The sequence below is a fragment of the Piliocolobus tephrosceles genome, chromosome 7, assembly GCF_002776525.5.
Source record: "Piliocolobus tephrosceles isolate RC106 chromosome 7, ASM277652v3, whole genome shotgun sequence".
In the NCBI taxonomy this organism is placed as follows: domain Eukaryota; kingdom Metazoa; phylum Chordata; class Mammalia; order Primates; family Cercopithecidae; genus Piliocolobus; species Piliocolobus tephrosceles.
In genome coordinates, this window is record NC_045440.1 from 88,145,436 (window position 1) to 88,166,569 (window position 21,134).

Consider the following 21,134-nt stretch of genomic DNA (forward strand, 5'->3'; position numbering starts at 1 on the left):
ATATAATTATTATGTTTAATATTTTAACTAATTATTTAATATTTAATACTTTATGTTTAATTTTTAAAATTATGTTTATTTTTCATAATTTATTATTTTTTTTATTCATTTTTTTTCTGGACTTTTCATTATATTTAATTGGTCTTTGTGCTAGTAACATACTGCTTTGATTACTGTAGTTCTGCAACATGTTTTCAATCAGAAACTATGAGGCCTTGTTCTTCTTTATCAAGATTGTTTTGACTACTTGGAGTCCTTTGTGATTCCATATCAATTTTAGGATTATTTTGTCTATTTATCTATAAAATGCCATTGGGTTTTAAATACAAATTGCATCAAATCTTTAGATCACTTTGGGTGTTGTGGACATTTTAACAAGACTAAATCTTCTATTTCATAAACATAGTTTATCTTTTTATTTATTTATGCCCTCTTTAATTTTTTTAACAATGTATTATATTTTTCAGCATGCAAGCCTTTCACTTTCATGGTAACTTTATTCATAAATATTGTATTCTTTTTGATGCTACTGTAAGAATGTTTTCTTAATTCCCTTTATTAATTAATTAAAATCTTATCAATTATTTATTGCATGGATCATGCTTTTGTTTTTGTATAGTCATTACCAAACCCAAGGTCATCTAGATTTTCTATCTTCTAGGAGTTATTCCTTCCTAGGAGTTTTGTAGTTTCCTCCTAAGAGTTTTATATATTTTTTATTTTAAATTTAGGTCTGTTTTCTATTTTGATTTAATTTTTTTTGAAAAGTGTATGGTCTTTGTCTAAATTTGTTCTTTTGTATGTGGATGTGCAGTTGCTCAGCACTCCTTTGGAAAGACTATCTACTATATTGCCTTTGTTCCTTTTTCAAGGATCAGTTGACTATTTTTATGTGAGTTCATTTCTGGGCTCACATTGATCTATTTGTCTATACCTTTTTGTTACTATCACATTGTCTTGATTACTGCGGCTCTATCGTAACTCTTAAAGTTGGCTGTGTCAGTCCTTCAACTTTGTTCTTCAATATTATGTTGGCTATTCTAGGTATTTTACCTCTCCATGTACAGTTTTGAATTAGTTTTTCTATGTCTACAATGTAGCTTATGGGAATTTTAATTGATATTGCATATCATCTGTATATGATTTTGGGAGTCTAACATCTTAAAATATTGAGGCTTTGTATTCATGAAATGTAATATCTCTCCAGTTATTTAGTACTTCTTTGATATATTTTATCAGAACTTTGTAGTTTTATTCATACAGAAATATATTTGTTAGATTTGTAACTATTTCATTGGTGGGAAGTGCTAATTTATAATTAAATAATATGTTTTTATTTTGAAATTCCATGTGTTTGTTGCTAGTATATAGGAAAGAATTGACTCGTGTATATTAACCTTGTATCTGCAACCCTATGTATTATCCCTTATTAGTTCCAGGAATTTTTTTCTCTATGATTTTAGATTTTCTATGTAGATGATTATGTCATCAGCAAAGACAGTTTTATTTCTTACTTCCAAATCCATATATATTTTTCTCCTCTCTTGTTTTACTGTATTAGCTAGGACTTCCAGTATAATGTTAAAAAGAGTACTGAGAGGAGATATCCTTACCTTGTTCTCTATTTTAGTAGAAATACTCCTAGTTTCTTACCATTAAATATTATTTTAACTGTTGGGTTTTGTAGATATTCTGTATCAAGTTGAAGAAGGTCTACTGAAAATTTTTAATGTAGGCTTTTAATCTAGTTTTTAATTTAGGTTGTCAAATTTGTGGGCATAATTATTCATAGTATTCCGTTATTTATTTTTTTAATGTTCATAAGATCTGTAGTGATGTCCTCTATTTTATTTCCCATACTGGTAATTTGTGTTCCCTCTCTTTTTTTAGTTAGCCTGGCTAGAGGCTTATCAATTGTATTGATCTTTTTGGAAACCAGATTGTGGTTTTGTAGATTTTCCCTATTGATTTTCTGGTTTCAATTTTATTAATTTTGGCTCTGATTTTTACTAGTTCTTTTCTTTCTTTCTTTCTTTCTTTCTTTTTTTTTTTTTTTTTTTTCTTTTTCTTTCTGAGATGGAGCTCACCTCCCGGGTTCACACCATTCTCCTGCCTCAGTCTCTTGAGTAGCTAGGACTACAGGCACCCACCACCATGCCCGGCTAATTTTTTTGTATTTTTAGTAAAGACAGGGTTTCACCATGTTAGCCAGGATGGTCTGGATCTCCTGACCTCGTAATCCACCTGCCTCAGCCTCCCAAAGTGCTGGGATCACAGGCATGAGCTACCATGCCCAGTCTACTAGTTCCATTTTTTTTATGTTTACTTGGATTAATTTCTTCTTCCTTTCCTGATTTCTTAATGTGATTCCCCTCTAAGCATGGATTTTGCTGCATCTCATAAATTTTGATAAGCTGTTTTCCTTTCGATTAGTTCAACATATTTGAAAATTTCTCTTGAGATTTTATCTTTGACCCATGTGTTGTTTAGCAGTGTGTTGTTTAAATGTCAAGATATTTTCAGTCGTTCTGGCTATCTCTTAGCTACAGAAGTCTAGATTAATTCCATTCTATTCGGAGAGAAGAAATTGTATGATTTCTTTTCTTTCACATTTTTAAGCTTCGTTTTATGGACCAAATGTGATGGGGGAGGGATTGCATTGGGAGTTATACCTGATATAAATGATGAATTGATGGGTGCTGACGAGTTGATGGGTGCAGCACACCAACATGGCACAAGTATACATATGTAACAAACCTGCACGCTATGCACATGTACCCTAGAACTTAAAGTATAATAAAAAAGAAAAGAAAAGAAAAGAAAAAAAATAAAATAAAAAAAAATGTGGTGTATCTTTGTGAATGTTCTATGTTTGCATAAGAATATATATGCTGCTGTTAATGGATTAAGTTGTTCATAAATGTCAGTTGTACCAAATAATTGATGGTGTTGTTGACTTAAAATATGAATTAGAATTTAACTATGAAATACATATATATATATAATGTCCATAATAGATTTATATTAAACATAAATTAGGTTTCTCATAGACAACATATAGTTGGGTCTTGATTCTTTGATTCAGTCTGACAATGTTTGTCTTTCAATTGGTGCATTTAGATCATTGATATTCAAAGTGATTATTGATATAGTTGGGCTAATATTTACCGTATTTGTTAGTTTTCTTTTTTTATTCTTTATTTTTTTACTTTAAGTTTGAGGATACATGTGCAGAACATGCAGGTTTGTTACATAGGTATACATGTGTCACTGTGGTTTGCTGCACCTATCAACCCCTCATTTAGATTTTAAATCCTGCATGCATTAGCTGTCTGTCCTGAGACTTTCCCACCCCTTGCACCCCACTGACAGGCCCAGGTGTGTGTTGTTCCCCTACCTATGTCCATGTGTTCTAATTGTTCAACTCCCACTTATGAGTGAGAATATGCAGTGTTTGATTTTCTGTACTTGTGTGAGTTTGCTGAGGATGATGTCTTCCAGTTTCATTGAAGTCCCTGCAAAGGACATGATCTCATTCCTTTCTGTAGCTGCATAGTATTCCATGGTGTATACATACCACATTTTCTTTATTCAGTCCATCATTGATGAGCATTTGGGTTGGTTCCATGTGTTTGCTATTGTGAATAGTGCTGCATTATACATGCATATGTGTGTATCTTTATAATAGAATGATTTATGTTCCTCTGGTTATATACCCAATAATGGGATTGCTGGGTCAAATGGTGTTTCTAGTTCTATATCCTTGAGGAATCACCACACTGTCTTCCACAATTGTTGAATTAATCTACATTCCTACCAACAGTGTAAAAGCATTTCTCTTTCTCCACAGCCTCACCAGTATCTGTTGTTTCTTGACTTTTTAATAATCACCATTCTGACTGGCATGAAATGGTATCTCATTGTAGTTTTGATTTGCATTTCTCTAATGATCAGTGATGTCGAACTTTTTTTCATATGTCTGTTGGTAGCATAAATGTCTTCTTTCGAGAAGTGTCTGTTCATATCATTTACTCACTTTTTGATGGGATTGCTTTATTCTTGTAAATTTGTTTAAATTCCTTGTAAATTCTGGATATTAGACATTTGTCAGATGGGTAGATTTCAAAAATGTTCTCCCATTCTGTAGGTTGCATGTTCACTCTGATTATAGTTTCTTTTGCTCTACAGAAGCTCTTTAGTTTAAGGCCAGGCATTGTGGCTCATCCTGTAATCCCAGTACTTTGGAAGTCTGAGGCAGGTGGATTGCTTGAAGTCAGGAGTTCAAGTTCAGCCCGGCCAATATGGTGAAACTCTGTCTGTACTAAAAATACAAAAATTTGTAGCTGGGCATGCTTGTGGGTACCTGTCATCCACTTATTCAGGAGGCTGAGGCAGGATAATTCCTTGAACCCAGGAGGCAGAGGTTGCACTAAGATGAGATTGTGCCACTGCCCTCCAGCTGGGAGGAAACTCTGTCTGAAGAAAAAAAAAAAAAGGAAATTCTTTAGTTTAGTTAGATCTCATTTGTCAGTTTTAGCTTTTGTTGTAATTGCTTTTGGTAATTTCATAATAAAATATTTACCCTGCCTATTTCCTGAATGGTATTGCCTAGGTTTTCTTCTAGGGTTTTTATGATTTGAAGTTTTACATTTAAGTCTTTAATCCATCTTGAGTTAATTTTTGTGTAAGGTGTAAGGAAGGGATCCAGTTTCAGTTTTCTGCATATGCCTAGCCAGTTTTCGCAGCACTGTTTATTATAGGGAATCCTTTCTGCTTTGCTTGGTTTTATTAGGTTTGTTGAAGATCAGATGGTTGTAGATGTGTGGTCTTATTTCTGAGGTCTCTATTCTGTTTCATTGGTCTATATGTCTCTTTTGGTACATGTACCATGCTGTTTTGTTTACTGTAGATTTGTGGCGTAGTTCGACATCAGGGGATGCCTTCAGCTTTGTTCTTTTTGCTTAGGATTGTCTTTGAGATGAGGGCCCTTTTTTGGTTCCACTTGAATTTTAAAGTAGTTTTTTCTAATTATTGAAGAATGTAAATAGTAGTTTGATGGGAATAATATTGAATGTATAAATTACTTTGGGCAGTATGACCATTTTCAGGATCTTGATTCTTCCCATCCATGAGGATGGAATGTTTTTCTATTTGTGTCCTCTCTTATTTCCCTGAGCAGTGGTTTGTGGTTCTCCTTGAAGAGGTCCTTCACATCCCTTGTTAGCTGTATTTCTAGATATTTTATTCTCTTCATAGCAATTGTGAATGTAGTTCATTCATGATTTGGCTCTCTGCTTGTCGATTGTTGATGTATAGGAATGCTTGTCATTTTTGCACATCAATTTTTTTTATCCTGAGACTTTGCTGAAGTTGCTTATCAACTTAAGGAGTTTTTGGGATGAGACGATGGGGTTTTTTCTAAATATACTATAATGTCATCTGCAAATACAGATGATTTTACTTCATCTCTTTCTATTTGAATACTCTTTATTTCTTTCTCTTGCCTGATTACCGTGGCCAGAACTACCAATACTATGTTGAATAAGAGTGGTGAGAGAGGGCATCCTTGTCTTGTGCCAGTTTTCAATGGAAATACTACAAACTTTTGTCCATTCAGTATGATATTGTCTGTGGGTTTGTCATAAATAGCTCTTATTATTTTAGGATTTGTTCCATCGATAAATAGTTTATTGAGAGTTTTTAACTTGAAGGATGTTGAATTTTATTGAAGGATTTTTCTGCACCTATTGAGATAATCAAGTGGTTTTTGTCATTATTTATGTTTATGTGATGGATTTTGTTTATTGATTTGTTGAATTTTATCAAAGACCTTTTCTGCACCTATTGAGATAATCATGTAGTTTTTATCATTGGTTATGTTTATGTGATGGATTATGTTTATTGATGTTAAAGAAGCCTTGCATCTCAGGGATGAAGCCAACTTGATCATGGTGGATAAGCTTTTGATATGCTTCTGAATTTGGTTTGCCAGCATTTTATTGAGGATTTTTGCATTGATGTTCATCAGGGATGTTGGTATGAAGTTTTCTTTTTTTTGTTGTGTTCCTGCCAGGTTTTGGTATCAGGATGATCCTGGCCTCATAAAATGTGTTAGGGAGGAGTCCCTCCTTTTCAATTGTTTGGAATAGTTACTGAAAGAATGGTACCAGCTCCTCTTTCTACCTCTGGATGAATTTGGCTGTGAATCTATCTGGTCCTTGGCTTTTTTTTTTTTTTTTTTTTGGTTGGTGATCTCTTTATTACTGCCTCAAATTCAGTAATAAATTAGGAAGGTATATGTGTCCAGGAATATATTAATTTCTTCTAGATTTTCTAGATTATTTGCATAGAGGTGTTTATACTATTTTCTGATGGTAGCTTGTATTTCTGTGGGGTCAGTGTTGATATCCCCTTTATCAGTTTTTATTGTGTCTATTTGATTCTTCTTTCTTTTCTTCTTTATTAGTCTAGCTAGCAGTCTATTTTCTAATTTTTTTCAAAAAACCAGCTCCTGGATTCATTGATTTCTTTGAAGATTTTTCATGTCTCTATCTCCTACAGTTCCACTCTGATCTCAGTGATTTCTTGTCTCCGGCTAGCTTTTGGATGTGTTTGCTCTTGCTTCTCTAGTTCTTTTCATTATGATGTTAGGGTGTTGATTTGAAATATTTCCAGTTTTCCAATGTGGGCATTTAGTGCTATAAATTTTCCCCTTAATAGTGCATTAGCTACATCTCAGAGATTCTGGTATGTTTTTCTTTCTTTTCATTGGTTTCAAAGAACTTCTTGATTTCTGCCTTAATTTTATTATTTACCCAGTAGTCATTCAGGAGCAGGTTGTTCAATTTCCATGTAGTTGTATGGTTTTGAGTGAGTTTCTTTTCTTTTTTTTTTTTTTTTTTTTTGAGATGGAGTCTTTTTCTGTTGCCAGGCTGGAGTGCAGTGCAGTGGCACAATATCGGATCACTGCAACCTCCGCCTCCTGGGTTCAAGTGATTCTTCCGCCTCAGAATCTCGAGTAGCTGGGACTACAGGTGCCCACCACCATGCCCAGCTATTGTTTTTGTATTTTTAGTAGAGAGAGGGTTTCACCATTTTGGCCAGGATTTGAGGAAGGATTTCAGAAATATCTAAACCATCATATTCTGAGCTTTCTCTTATGCTCAAGAAAACCTTTGTTTAATATTGATATTCTTGAGAATATGCATTCATCCAACAAATATTTGTTGAGTGACTATATGTAGATACATGAGTGAACAAAAGAAAAATATCCTTGCCTTGATGGAGCTTGCATCCCAATGGATAGAAAATATAATATACAGTAAGTGCAATAAACAAATCAATAACTTAGATGGCAACACAAACCTTGGAGATAGCTACAGAGAAGGATGAAAAAGCTAGAAGGAGCAGATTAAACCGTAGCATAGAGTAGTCATGGTGATCTCATTAGGATTGTGAGATTTGGGCAAAGATTTAAAGTTGGTAAAAAAGATGAGATAAATGTATGGTTTCCTTGGTTATTGGGCTGGACATCAAATCTGGATAATCTCTTCTTCCTTGATCTGTGGAGGGCTCCATATCCCTAGCATTTGTCCTATGTTGCCTGCTGAGAAGGGGAGGATGGGGTAAATGTGAGAGCAATAGATAGTAAGAGGGGATCTCTAACACCAAATATTGCCCTTCTTCATCTTCCCTGTTTTTCAGTGAGTAACCATATTCTGATAATTTCCATGACTAATTCTATAAATATATTATTTTAGTAAGTTCCTTGATTGGAAGTCTCTGAGGCATATTCAAAATTTATTTTTTTAATTCATATTTCTCTAGATTTCCTCAGATTTGTCTATAACTATTTTCCAAATCACACATTTGTAACATCAGATAAATGTACATTTATTTTTTCTTATGCCAAGTGACAAGTACTTAATATACAAAGGATATTTTATGTATAGTATTCATTCTTTAGGAGAACAACCTCTTTAAATGTGCAATAGAATTCAGAAGGCATTGTATAATTGTAAATTAATCAAACTTTATTCCTCTCAGATGCCCTTATATTTAAGAATTTGCTTTACAGGGCTATAAATGCTATCTATATTTATCTGCGAATAAATATACATTTTTACTAATAAAGAGATGGTGTTTAATATTGGGTAAAGTATTGATGTTTACATGGTATTCGCACTGGTATGGACCATTACAGAGATAGTAAATGTAAAGCCCTTTCTAACCAAGTTTTTTCTTAACATTTTTAAAGCAAACTATATATATTTGGAAGGAGAATATATTCAGAAAACATTCTCAAAAGGGAAAATTAAGTTCAAAGATAAAATTAATTGGTACTATTATTTTATATTTTTCTTCCTCTAGTAGTCTATCTTTACAAGGAGAGGCATCCACTCAGCTAATGGATGTCATGTTCAAAGCTGCCTCACCTTTGTCCATCCTGAGATATATTCCTGTTCCAAACCTGTTTTGGTATATTAGGCTAGTAGACTGAGGTTTATCTTAAAATAAGAGACCGTCCTTTGATAACCTCTCTAATTGTTAGTTTCTATTTAAACTGAGACCTTCACTATCCCAGTGCTGATGCTAATAGCCAGTAGGGAATTATTCTTCTTTTCATAACTTCTTCTAGCTGACTTTAGAATTATAATAAAATGGCTTTATTAGACTTGGGACTATTTCTGGGCATATGATAAACAACAGAAAGAAAAGGAACAATGCCTGATGTTTAATTTCTGTGAATCCTTCTGATGTTCTTCTTTTCATTTGCCTTAAGATAAAATCAAGTTTGTTCTTTTCATAATGATCTAATGCTTTCAGGTCTTTCGTATCTGAGTCTTGATAGGGGTCTTTAAAATATTACTTTTAACTACAAATTCCACTACATTTTGTAAACATAAATGAATATGATCTTGAGATAATAATAAATAAAATTTGGTCTGTGTAGTTCATGATTAAACATTTTCATTTAAGAATGTGTTATAATTCTGCAGATCATCGTATGTTATTTGTCATTTTCTATATAAGGGAGGAGGAAAGGGTATGCAAACAACATTTATCTTGACAGCATAAGTTCTTCAAAATGGAAAACATGATCAGAGGCTGAATGAGTAAAATTAGGAACAACAATGAGGGTGGCGAGTAATTGTATCATTCTGTTTCTAGTCCAAAATAGTAATATTAATATTTAAATGTTCTTATTTAAGTGTGAAGATACAATTTTTTTTTTTTTTTTTTTGAGGCAGATTCTCACTCTGTCGCTCAGGTGGGAGTGCAGTGGCACGAGCTCAGCTCACTGCAACCTCTGCCTCCTGGGTTCAAGCTATTCTGCCTCAGCCATCCGATTAGCTGGGATTGCAGGTGCCCACCATCAAGCCCAACTAGTTTTTGTATTTTTAGTAGAGATGGGGTTTCGCCATGTTGGCCAGGTGGTCTCAAACTCCTGACTTAAGGTGATCCGCCGCCTCGGCCTCCCAAAGTGCTGGGATTACAGGTGTGAACCACCGCGCCTGACCAGAAGATACAATTTTTATATGTATTTAAATGCAAACTCTTTACCTAGGTCAGAAAGGTTTGCTTTATTGTCTTCATTGAGATGAACATTTGCTATGATTATCATAAAGACCACAGACAATGATTCAAGTAGCCAATTCCCCCTCTAGGGAATGAGAGTGCGTCATAGATTTTGCAACAATGGTTTGGCTTTTCCAATTTTGGCTTGACTTCAACACAAAGAAAAATTCCTGGGGCCTTTTTCCTCTTTGTTGTTATATATACGTCTCTGTGATCTACAAAGGATTTGACTTTCAAGAATTAGAGTAGTACAGGTCTGATAGTTAAAAATAATGGATTTCTTTAGTACACGTTTAAGTGCATTATTTCCTTATCTATAACAATTGCTAGGAGCTTCTATGCCTTTCTTTATATCCTTGAGGATTGACTAAAAGAAGTTACATAGTTTCTGCTATCATGTGTTTTGATAGAGGAGTTCCTCTTACTTTTAAAAGAAAAATCTGTGAGAAAATGTTGCACATAATTCTACACATACGCTATACTTTTACATTGTAAGATAATTTTAATATCATTTTCTGCTGTAAAAAAAGAAGAGTTACCATAAATTTTTATTTAAACAAAATAAATGATTGACAACAGTAGAATAACCTTTAAATTTTTCACTATGAACTTTGAAGTAGCTATGACATGAGGAGAAAAAGATAGGCTATCCTCATAATTATGCCAGCAAAATTATTGAATCCCACTTCATTTATCTTGAAGTCTTTTTACATTGTATGTTGATGTTTATTTTTTGCCAGTGGTAAATTATATTTAGCAATTGTTACTGTGTTCTTATTTTAGCCATAATTTTTAAAGAATTATGCTATGCTCTAGTTTCTTTATTATTTTGGTAACATCAGTAATTTTTATTATGTTGATATATGCTCTTTTATGCTAGAAAACAAACAGGAATGCCTTCCAGTGATCAAAAAACTTGTTTTTAATAGTTTATATACTTGATAAAATTATAAGAAAGTTATATATGTGTCTTTATATTTAGGTTACTACTGCTGTGTTTAAAGTTTTCAGAATTAAACATTGATATATTTCAGAATTCATAAAATAGAAAATAATTTGAAATACTAATTTTAATCTATATATTACCATTTGATTTAACTATTTACATCATGTTGATAATTTAAAATGTTATGTAGATCAAGGGATTTTTATTTTAATACATTGATAGTTATAATAGAGTTCACCTTCAAATGTATCTTGGCCTTAGAGTGACTTTACAAGTTTGAAAGACTAATGATAGTAACATTGATTTATTGTAATAACATGATATTGTGTTGTACTATGTACCAGGCAACATGCTAAATACTTTATATGCCCCATGTGGTTTATATAAGGCTTAAAGTAAGGACTCTTAATTAATTTTTCCATTTTAAAGATGAAAAGTTTGAAGCTCAGAGGGATTATGTCATTTATCTAAGGTGACATAGAAAGTAGTGGACTAGGTTCAAAGTGGGCCAATGTGTCCTCAAAGCCCTTGCTTTTAACTCCTACTGTAATCAGTAGAGTGTTAGTACAGCCCAAGATACAGGTTCTGGAGAGCTAATTTTCAAATATTTATCAATATTGTGATTTTGTTATTAAACTGTCAGAAATTTGAAATGAGCCATGGTGGAAATATTTAAATCTTGGAACTCAGCAAATGCTACAGATCAAGGTTGCTTCCATATTCCCCTTTCCTTCCTGCCTCATACAGTATGCTAGTATATCAGTGCCTTTACTGCCAAAGTCTTGTCAGTGTTTGCAATGTTACATGTATTATGTTAAAGATATAAATAATGGGCGTAATTTTTTAAATATTGTGTTAAGTACTGTCTATAAACTGGAATCTATTAAGAAACTTACCATTAATAGTTATTGAATTAAATTACATTAACTTTTGTTCATAAAATATCTAAAATAATTTATTGAAGACAAGAATGTGTGAAATGAACTCTCTCTCTTCTTTTCAGTGATAGTGGAAAGTGGAAATATAATTTCTTTTGTGGGTTATATTAATTCTGGATGTTGTAACATTTATAGAAGTATTATAGGATTTGTGAAACTACAATCAAATAAAGTGGTAAGTTTTCAACTTATGTATTTTTTTAATCAATTAATCTACTCTAAAGAATAAAGAGTGTTGGACACCTTTTCATGTACTTACTAGACATTTATTTGTATTAGTTTGTGAAATTTCTATTCAATGTTTTGAAATTGTTTACTTTTGGTTTATTTAGTCTTAAGATATAAGAATATAAGTTGTAAGATATATTGATTTGTAAGATATACAAATGATCAATGAACACAGTAAAATATGCTTTACATTCTTATTCATCAGAGAAATGAAAATTAAAACCACAGTCAAGTACTAGAACAAACATATAAGATTAGCTAAGATGCACTTAATCATTTGACCTAATTCCACTCTAGATAGTTTCTCCAGAAAAGTGAAAACATATGTCTACCCAAAGACTTACATGAATTCTAGGGCTGGGCATAGTGGCTCACACCTGTAATCCCAGCACTTTGGGAGGCCGAGGTGGGCAGATCAAGAGGTCAAGACATCGAGATCATCCTGGCCAACATGGTAAAACCTCATCTTTACTAAAAAATGCAAAAATTATCTGGGCATGGTGATGCATGCCTGTAGTCCCAGCTACTCAGAAGGCTGAGGCAGGAGAATCACTTGAACCTGGGAGGCGGAGGTTGCAGTGAGCTGAGATTGTGCCACTACACTCCAGCCTGGCAACAGAGCAAGACTGTGTCTCAAAACAACAACAACAACAACAACAAAAAACGTGTATGAATTCTTACAAACTAAAAACTGGAAGTAATCCACATGTCCACTGACAGTTGAATAAATAGAGATGTTACAGTATATTTATACTATAAAATGCCACATAGCAGTAAAAATAATCATGGATACTTGTAAGAATCTCAAACATATTACGTTGGGCCAAAATGCCAAACCTGAATGAGCACATTCTGTATAATTTCATTTTTATGAAGTTCTAGAAGAGGCACAAATATGTAATGTGTGATAGAAAAGTTAGAACTAATCATTAGTTGGTCAGGGAGTCTTCAATGGAATTCAATTAAATATGTAAACTAATTGAATTCTGCTGCACTAGTCATATTCAATGTAAAGATTTGCCATGTATATAGGTGCAAATATTCAAGTTATATTGGATTTGACTCCAGGATACTTAGTAAAGGCTTTTGCCTCTTCCAAGTTCTTGTCACTCTTCTACCTGAGGACTACATTCTCTTTTATACATCTTAGTGGTCATCAACTCCTAGCAAACCTCCCGGCAAAGGTAATTTGAAGTCTCAACATTTTCTCCAGAACCATTCATATTGAACATCCTGTAGGCCTTTCTCCACAAGGTCTCTTATTTGAATCAAAATTCTAGTTCCCTGAGTCAAACTCCTTTTCCATGTTTCTTTTGTACTTAAACAGAAAAGATAGGAAATAGTCCCTCCTTTTTCACTTAATACCATCAGTTCTGGCCCTGGCATTTTCTGCTTGTTTTAATTCTTCCCTGTGGGTTCAACAAGAGTGCCTTGTGACTAGGGCTGATGTAACAAATGGTAGTTAACAAAACATCTTAAATGAAACTATGAAACATCTTAAATGAAACTATCACAAAATCATATCCTAGATCCTTGAAAAGTTGAATTAGTTCATTATTTCCTAAACATCTTTGTGGATTCTAAATGGCAATGCTTTCAATTACCTTAGATATGCCTATGTTATCTATGAATTTACTATTTCTCTAATATAATTGAAATACCCATGTAAGTAAATTTTTCTCTAATTTGAATACAGTTGCTAATTTATTTTAAATATCATATCGTTAAATGGTTTATGAGTGAGTTTCTGATAAAAACAATACTGATTCATTGTATGGTTAAACATCAATAATATATATTTGTTTTAACAGAAAAGATCTCAGAAACTTGTTTATATGGGTCAACTTAAGGAGAAGGAGTCCTTTGGTGAGATTAGCGTCCTTCTTCAAGTTCCTTTCACATGCACAATCATTACTGAAAAAGAGGTTGAGATGGCAATCATTGAAGATAAGGACCTATTTGGTAAATGCATAAATTTCTTTTAACTGTTATACCATTTTATTGGATGAGTTTTTTAAAAGAGTAGAGATATTTCACAGACAAATTGGGATACTCAAGTCAGTGTGTGTTTGTATGTTATGTATAAAGACAACATACAATAGCTATACTATAATATATTCTGAATTAATTGTGCTGGTGTTAGAATATATTAGCAATATTTCAAAAGACTTTATTTTGAAATTACTAAAATCTCTCTGCCAATTCCCAGGTTATCATTAATAGCAATGCTCCCTTTTCTGGGACATCTTCTGGCTTTCGTCTCTAAGGTTATTGCTTTTATGTTTTTGGTTCAGGTCAAGTCTGTAACATCCTCAATGTTTAATTAAGATCAAGCATATATGAAAATCTAAGACTGTTAGTGTATAAGACTTTATCTAAAATTTTAGAGCTCTAGTAATAATAACAGAATAATAATGAAGCCACCTGTGTTCGGCCATCCAAATACTATAAATACTCAAATTGGAACCGCAATTGAGTATGAAGGAGAAATGAATAGAAGCTAATAAGTTATAACATAATAGGATATTAAAGAAAATTTTAGGTATGTACAATAAAACTGGGAATAAAGGATGAAGAAGAGAAATTTGTAGACATTACCATGGGTGGGAGATATGCTTCAACAAGCTAAATTGAAAGATGTTCATGATAAATGATATAAGATTTGACTGAATACTGTTATCCTGAATTTCAATTATTTTTCATGTCTCTGACATGATTTGGATGTTTGTCCTTTCTAAATTTCATGTTGAAACGTCATCCTCAGTGTTGGAGCTGCAGCCTAATGGGAGGTTTTTGTGTCACGGGGATGGATCCCTTATGAATGGCTTAATGTCCTCCCTGGCTAATGAGTGAGTTCTCACTCTATTAGTTCATGAAAGAGCTGCCTCTTTAAAAGAATCTGGTATCTTTCTCTTGCTCATTCTCTCACCGTGTGACACATCTGCTCCTCTTCCATCTTCCACCATGAATAAAACCTTCCTGAGTCCTCACCAGAAGCCAAGCAGATGTTGTTGCCATGCTTGTAGACCCTGTCAAATTATGAGCCAAATAAACTTATTTTCTTTATAAATTACCAGACTCAGGTGTTCATTAATGACGACACAAAACTGACTAATGCAGACATGGGACATTGCTATAAAGATACATGAAAATGGGAAGCAGCTTTGGAACTGGGTAGCAAGCAGAGATTAGAAGAGTTTGAAAGTCTCAGAAGAAGACAGCAGATGAATGAAAGTTTAAAACTTCTTAGGACTTGCTAAATGGTTGTGAACAAAATGCTGATAGAAATATTGATGGTGAAGGCCAGGCTTATGAGGCCTTAGATGATAATGAGGAATCTATTGGAAAATGGAATAAAGTGTATCCTTGTTATGCCCTAGCAAAAATCTTGGCTGCATTGTGTCCATGCCCTAAAGATTTCTGGAAGGTTAAATTTAAGCATGGTGACCTAGGGTATCTGGTGGAAGAAATATCTAAGCAGCAAAACATTCAAGAAGTAGTGTGGCTGCATCCAACAACCTGCAATCATATACGAGCATGAAAGATGACTTAACATTGGAACTTATAATTAAAAATGAAGCAGAGCATAAAAATTGAAAAATTCACACCCTAGCTACGTGGAAGAGAAGGAAAGTGCATTTTCTAGAGAGGAATTTAAATGCACTGTGGAGCAGCAACTTGCTAGAGAGATTAGCTTGACTAAAAGGGAGACAAGTGTCAATAGTCAAGATAATGGGAGAAAGTCCTCAAAGGCATTTCAGAAATCTTGAAGACAGCTCCTCCCATCACAGGCCCAGATGCCTAGTAGGAAAGAATGGTTTGAGGAGCCAGGCCGAGGATACCGCTGCCCTATGCCACCTCAGGATACTGCTCTCAGAAGTCAAGCAGATCCAGCCTGGGCTCAAAGAGCCCTAGATACAGCATGGGCTACTGCTCCAGAGAGTGTAAGCTGTAATCCTTTTGTGGCTTCCACATGGAGTTGGGTCTGCAGGTATACAAAATGCAAGAGTGAAGGATGCTTGCTATATTTTACCTAGATTACAGAGAATGTATCAGAAAGCATAGGTACCCAGAGAGAACGTCCCTCCTGGGGCAGAGGCCTCACAGAGACCCTCTAGAAGAGAAGTGCCAAAAGGAAATTTGGGATTGGAGCTACCACACAAAGTCCCCTAGTGAGCTGTAAGCAGTGGGCTGCCACCCTCCAGACCTGAGAATGGTAGAGCCATGGGCAGCTTGCACTGTGAGCCTGGAAAAGCTACAGGCATTTAACTCCAACCCATGAAAGAAGCCACGTGGGCTGCATCCAGCAAAGCTGCAGGGGTGGAGCTGCCCAAGGCCTTGGGAACCCACCCCTTGCACCAGTGTACCCAGAATTAGAGTCAACAGAGATGATTTGGGGGGTTTAAAATTTTAATACCTGCTTTTCTGGGTTTCAGACATGCATGGGGAATGTTCCCTCTATCTTTTGTCTTATTTCTGTCTTGGAATAGGAATGTTTACCTGATTCCTTTAGCACCATTGTATCTTGGAAATTAATAACTTGTTTTTGGTCTTATAGGCTCATAGGTGGAAAGAATGTGTCTTGAGTCTCACATGGAATTTTGGAGTTTAGACTTTTGAGCTGATGCTAGAATGAGTTAAGACCAGGGGACTGTTGGGAAGGGGTGATTTTATATTGCAATGTGAGAAGAACATGAGATATGGGAGGCCAGAAACAGAATGATATAGTTTAGATGTCTGTCCCCTCCAAATCTCAGGTTGAAGGGTGATCCTCAATGTTAGAGGTGGGGACTGGTGAGGGGTGTTTGTGTTATTGGAGCAGGCCCCTAATAAAGGGCTTGGCATCATCTTCATGGTAAAGAGTGAATTGTCGCTCTGTGAGTTCACATGAGAGCTGGTTGTTTAAAGAGGCCTAGCAGATCCTTTTCTCTCTCTTGCTCCCTCTCTTGCCATGTGACATGCCTGCTCCTTCTCTGTCTTCCACCCCGAACAATATTCCTGAGGCCTCATCAGTAGCCAAGAAGATACTGGTGCCATGCTTATATAACTTGCAGAACTATCAGTCAAATAAACCTCTTTCCTTGGGTATTCAATTATACCAATGCAAATGGAATACCTTGGGTATTCCTTTATAGCAATACAAAACTTACTAATACAGTCTCTTACAGAATGTGTTACCAATACTTGCATGACACTAACTCAAAATGAAAAAAAAAATTCAAATTCATATATCTAATTTTAAAAGTTGTAAATCTGAAATGGCATTTGTTAATTTTATTTTCTTCTGTGGCATTCAAATACAACCTCCCTCAAGATAAACATTGCTTAAAAATAATTACTAACCATCAATTAAAATTATAATATTCTCACTTAATATAAGCTTTTTTCTTTTTCTTTATTAATGATGTTAACTGCAAGGCAAATACACTGTGGACTCTTATGTAAATCAATATTTCACATATTGTATTATTCAAATTTCTTCAGAAAAACAGAACCAATAGGATATATATAAATATACAAGAGGAGATCTATTATGGGGATTGGGTAATATGATTGTAGAGGACACAAAGTCCCATGATATGCTTTCAGCAAGCTGGAGAATCAGGAAAGCCAGTGATATAATTTGGGTTGTGTCTGAAAGTCTGAGAACCAGGGGAACTGCGGGCGTAACTCCCAGTGTAAGGCTAAAGGCTTGAAAACTGGAGAGGGCAGACAGGAGGCAGTTGTATTAAGTCCTGGAGCCTGAAGGCCAGAGAACCAGGAATGCTAGTATTCAAGAACTGGAGAAGGTGGCCATCTTAGCTCAAGAAGAGATAGACAGAATTCCTCTGCCTTTTTAAACTGTTCAGGCCCGCAATGGATTAGGTGTTGTCTGTCTGCACTGGTATTGGTGGGTTTTCCTTACTTCATCTCTACTTATTCAAATGCTAATCTCTCTAAAAAACCACCCTCAAAGACACATCTGGAAATGTTTTACCAGCTATCTGGGCATCCCTTAGCCCAGTCAAGGTGGCACATAAAATTAATTGTCACATACAAAAGTGTTTCAGTCACTTAATAGAATCTCCTTTGTCATCTGGCAGCCTAACATTCAAATACTTGGCATTGTATGGAATTTAGTAATGTTTGTGTGTGTACTATTTATATTTTAAATTCATTCCATAGTCTGTTCATTTGAGAGTGATTTCAGTTCTAAAGCTGCTGACATGGTGTGTGCCTAATTAAACCTTCTCTAAATAGAAATGTGCTTGAGGACTAGATTTTGGTTGTCTTTTCAAAATTTACAAGGAAACAAAATACTGTGTTTATTTCAAAAAGCATTTTATTTCTACATTCTAATATTTCATATTCTATTTCAAGATAGTTAAAGGTATGCTTTAAAGGCTGGATAATTCTAATGAAAAATTAATGGTTGATTTTGCTGAAATAATTTTCACACATGAAGAACAATGATATTAATATGCATTTAATCTGCTTAATACTGTCTGCATCTGCTTTGTTTATTTTTTGACATATAGATCCACCTCTATGAAATAGCATAGGATAGGACTCAAGAGAAAGTAAAATGAGTCTTAAAAAATATCAAGTTGAAGACAAATGAAAATGCTGTGCTAGAAAACTCAGCGTGAGCAAACTCCATGTTATGTCATCTTGCTATCAAGTGTTATTATTAGCTGTTATATTACATAGGTGTTAGGATTAATCTAAATTTGAGAAGGTCCACTAAAAATAAACAAAAATAAATAAAATCATTATGTTCCAATAGAATCCTCCATTATAAGTTGGTTATGTTGCCTTCACTTTCTAAGTTTTCAAGAATTATTAAGTATAGCAATGTGTTTAGAACTACAAAGGCATTGCTGTCCGTTGGGTTGCCGTACTGAAAAAATAAAGTAATGCTTATCTTTCTCTAGGTATATGGGTCATACTGTCTATTTGATCTCATATAAATCATGTAAAGATCCAGTTCCCCTAAAATGAATCAACAATATTTGGTAAATACCCAAAGGGAACAATTCGCTCACTATACCTGTACTTCAGGATAGGTAGAATAGAATCTAGAGAATATTAAAGACTTCATAAATGTTAAATGCTCTACCAAAGAATTACATATGCAACTGTCTATATATAAAATGCAGTAAGATGTATGCAGTAGTTAGTTTTGTAATATTTGCAAGGACTTGTGTAGTGATTTATTTGTTCATTTTGGTGGTTAACTTTTGGAAGTTAGGAAATATCTTTTTTTAATCTATATGCATACTTCTCAGACATTGCCTTGAACATCTAAATAAGAATGAGAATAGCATTATTAAGCTTAAGAAAATATAAATTTTCTCTGTTTTTCACATGCTACTGAGAATGTAGTTTTTATTTGATTGTTATTTTTATAAAGTTAATATATCTTTGTCCAGATGCAGAGCTTATTGCTCAAGTCATTCAAGGTAAAGATAATTGCAAGGCAATATAACTATTTTAATTTTACTGATGTCTGAAATTTTCATTCCACCATTAAAACAAGTGTACTACTTTTGTAATGAGAAAGAATTGCTTTTTAATCTATAAAATGAATTACTGCTGTTTTTTATTGTATCTCATTCAACAACTTATGATTGAAAAATACGGGATAGCTAGTGTAATTAACTTGCCATACCCAAAAGGAAAATTTCAATTCCAAGGTGTTATTGGTATAAACTGTCTGAAAGTTTCTGCTTGTTTTTAAAAAAGAAGAATGCCCAAAGACTATCTCTCATAATGCTTAATACAAAGCATAGGAGGTCAGATTTTTTACTGCAGATATATCTGTTAAGCATTTCAGGGGCAATAAATATATTCATATTCAAAAATTTCTTCCCAATACATCAGTATTTCACCTTAATGACGAGAAAAGTTATAGCCAAGATTCTCCTTGTTAAATTAACAAAGCTAATCGAAAGGATTTAAGCTCTTGAACATTTTGCCACAGGGAATACACTACTCTTTCCCCTTTTGCGTTTTTGCATTGTGATTTAAAATTTTGATATATGCAATTCCAAGTTCAAAATAAGATGGAACACTTATTTTTAAATCAGATAAAAATACTTAAAGTATCTACTCCTCTTATGCTTTTATTAATTACTAATACATGTTAAATTTTAAAAATACAAGTTACAAATTTGAGTGAAATGTTTTTTAGGAAAAAAATATTTTATTTGCAAAGCAGGACGAAATGTTAATATCTTTAATGATACTTGAGCTCTTAGAAATCAGTAACAAGGAGACTAACGTTACAAGGGAAATGAAAATAAAATCAGAGGAAAATGAAATAATGCAAATGACTTACAAGGCTATGTGAAGATAATATATATTACCATTAATAGATGAAAAAGCAATTTCACTATACATTACATTATCAGTGCTTACAAATATTGATATCTAATGTTTGTATAGTTTTAGGAAGTGGGAAATCCTCAAATACTGGGAAAATTTACTCCAAATGCTCCAAAATTCTCATTCACTACATAGGAAATCTTTAGCTAATATGTCATCCCCCAAGAAACTACTTATGTATCAATTGGTGTATAAAGTAATAGATGGCAGGGGGGTAGAATTAGAAAGAAAAAAAGACACTTCAGTAAAAATACAAGATTTCACAAAATTCTGTGTTCCTTGATTTCTTGAAAAAGAACATTCTTTAAATGAATCAGTTTTATATTTACCCTAGGATAAGTGAACATTGTAAATGTATGCACTTCATACTTGTGGAAGCACTGAGATGAAACCCTTTTAATTCCACTATCTTGGCTTCTTTGTTTAAGAATGTCTGTCATTCCATCTCCTGAGATTGAGTCCAGTGACAACCATGAAAACAATTACATGCTTACTTAAAATCCACTTCAATGACACTCTTTAGGTTACTTTTCAAAAATGAGCTTTCTCAGTCAAGTTTTTCTGATCTGCAAGGAATGTTCACTGCAATGCATGTGAGGAGTCTCCACACATCATGAAGACCATATTTTGGTTTTGGTGAAGATGATGGTAGAAACAATGGCACAGGCTCCCTTTTTCAGTCATTACAATCATATTGCCAAGGGACTGAAGAATGCTTGAATGAGAATACTGCAAGAGGTCATTCAGTGATAATGAGGTTTTGCAATACCAGATGTGTTTATCCAAGTTCAGGAGGAAGTGTTAGCTATTGTACACACTGCCCCTTGTTCATCCAACAGACAGTCCAAGGCAACTTGATTATCTACAAAAAAATTTAGCAAGGGAGTTTAGAAAAGTTTGTTAGGCACCTATAGCCTTTCCAGTAAACTTAGCTATAGTAGCTAATGCTTGAGATAAGAGTTTTCATCATAACCTTATTTCCATTTGTGCCAAACCAATAAAGTTACATTCTACCAAAGATGACCATTTAGAGGAATTTACACCATTTTGTCTACTCCATGGTAAGTCATGGACTG

At 33.9% G+C, this 21,134-nt stretch overlaps 1 protein-coding gene across 3 annotated transcripts in view; it reads left to right on the top strand.

Moving 5' to 3' along the window:
* CNBD1 (cyclic nucleotide binding domain containing 1) overlaps positions 1-21,134 on the top strand; it is a 565,408-nt gene that overhangs the window by 444,058 nt on the left and 100,216 nt on the right. For all 3 annotated transcript variants that reach the window (XM_023222920.2, XM_023222919.1, XM_023222918.1), the window contains exons 9-10: positions 11,529-11,638; positions 13,503-13,653. In XM_023222920.2, the coding sequence (XP_023078688.1) occupies positions 11,529-11,638; positions 13,503-13,653 (261 nt within the window). The remainder of the gene's footprint in view (positions 1-11,528; positions 11,639-13,502; positions 13,654-21,134) is intronic.